Raw genomic sequence first — 1,613 nt, 5'->3', positions numbered from 1 at the left:
ACAGGGAGCCGATGCTGAGCCCGTCACCTCCCCGGAGCTGGGGGTCCCTTCCCCTCCCAGGGCATCGTTATGGAGGTGCCTTTCAGCCTTGCACACATCTTGGGGAGCAAAGGAGCAGGCAGCGGGACTTTTATTATCCTCTTCTCTATCCCGTTTTCCCTGGGACATTAGGAATGGGTGGGTGAGCGTGTGGGGTTGGGGACAGCCTGGAGCCAGCTGGCATTACCCGAGCGGGGCGTGAGGGTGGGTGCGAGGGGAGCGGGACAGCCCAGGACCGAGTTCCCTGGGGTATCGCTGCCATGGGGCATGACTGAGATATCCGCCTCGGGGCATCGCTGCCACGGGGCATCGCTGGGGTGTTCTCCTTGGGGCATCACTGCCGTGACACAAGAGGTCTTGGGACGGGCTTAAGCTTATGCAGGCTCTGCCACCCAGTCCCTTGAAGCATTTGATGTCAGCCGAGATGGTGCAGGGAGCAAGTGAGGCTCCAAAAGGCTGGAGGAGGCTTCCCAAAGTGAAGGAGGTGGTGAGGGGATGGTCCTGTCCCCAGGGTACCAGGGCAGGCTGAGAGCAGGATGCTCCCAGCCTGGTGGGTGATGCTGCAGTGGGGCAGGAGGGCACATTTTCCTGGGGCTGCTGGGGGTGAGCTGTTTCTCACCCAAAGCAAAGCCCAGGGCTGTTTCTGGCCGCACTCACCCTCTGCCTCCAGACCCCGCGGACTGGAGCCCTGGCAACGTGCAGAAGTGGATCCTGTGGACGGAGCACCAGTACCGGCTGCCGCAGATCGGGAAATCCTTCCAGGAGCTGTCAGGAAAGGACCTGTGTGCCATGTCCGAGGAGCAGTTCTGCCAGCGCTCGCCCGCCTGCGGCAACATCCTGCATGCCCACCTCGACATCTGGAAGTCTGGTAGGTGCCGGGGACCGGAGGGCACTGGGGAGGGTGGGTGATGCTCTGTAGCAGAAGATGCCCCTCTGACCGCCTGCTCCTCCCTTCCAGCCGCCTGGATGAAGGAAAAAGCCATCCCGGGAGATGTGAGATACTGCGGTGAGTTCTGCGTGGGCTCAGCTCTGCTGGCCTCACTTCTGCCTCAGACAGGTCTGGGGTATTTGAGAGGCGGCTCCCTGCTTAATTGCAATTATCTGGTGCATTGGAGTGGCTGCTGCAGCAGCATTCGTGTGGTTGCGCTCCCTCTGCCCCGGAGCTGCCTGCAAGGTGCAGCCAAGGGGAAAAGGCCGTGAGATCCCCGCTGGCCCCAGCCCACACCCCATGCATCCCTGCGGGGCTGGCAAGGGCAGGACCGAGCTGTTTTCTGTGCTCCAAGATGGGGAGGAGAAAGCGGTCCTTCCAGACCCAGGGCCAAGTCCCCATAGGCATCGAGCTGGGATTTCCCAGATGAGGACTCGTGCGGGTCCCCGGGATGGTGCAAAGTAGCGAGGTCTCTCTCTCCGCCTGCATCTCACCCATCCCTTCCCGTGGCAGGAGGTGATGCCAGCTGGGCAGACAGCGAGGTGGACTCATCCTGTGCCAGCCAACCCATCCATCTCTGGCAGTTCCTCAAGGAGCTGCTGCTGAAACCCCACAACTACGGCCGCTTCATCCGCTGGCTCAACAA

At 62.0% G+C, this 1,613-nt stretch overlaps 1 protein-coding gene across 1 annotated transcript; it reads left to right on the top strand.

The window, feature by feature from the left end:
- Positions 1-463: 463 nt before the first annotated feature.
- SPDEF (SAM pointed domain containing ETS transcription factor) lies at positions 464-1,608 on the top strand (the record flags this gene model as incomplete). Its single annotated transcript, XM_009707429.1, has 4 exons — positions 464-479; positions 710-907; positions 998-1,045; positions 1,481-1,608. Coding segments are annotated over exons 1-4 (390 nt in total), but the record flags the coding sequence as incomplete, so codon positions are not given.
- Between the last annotated feature and the right edge of the window lie 5 nt (positions 1,609-1,613).

The sequence above is a fragment of the Cariama cristata genome, unplaced genomic scaffold (genome assembly GCF_000690535.1).
Source record: "Cariama cristata isolate BGI_N322 unplaced genomic scaffold, ASM69053v1 Scaffold28150, whole genome shotgun sequence".
In the NCBI taxonomy this organism is placed as follows: domain Eukaryota; kingdom Metazoa; phylum Chordata; class Aves; order Cariamiformes; family Cariamidae; genus Cariama; species Cariama cristata.
This window is presented reverse-complemented; position numbering and strand designations above follow the sequence as displayed.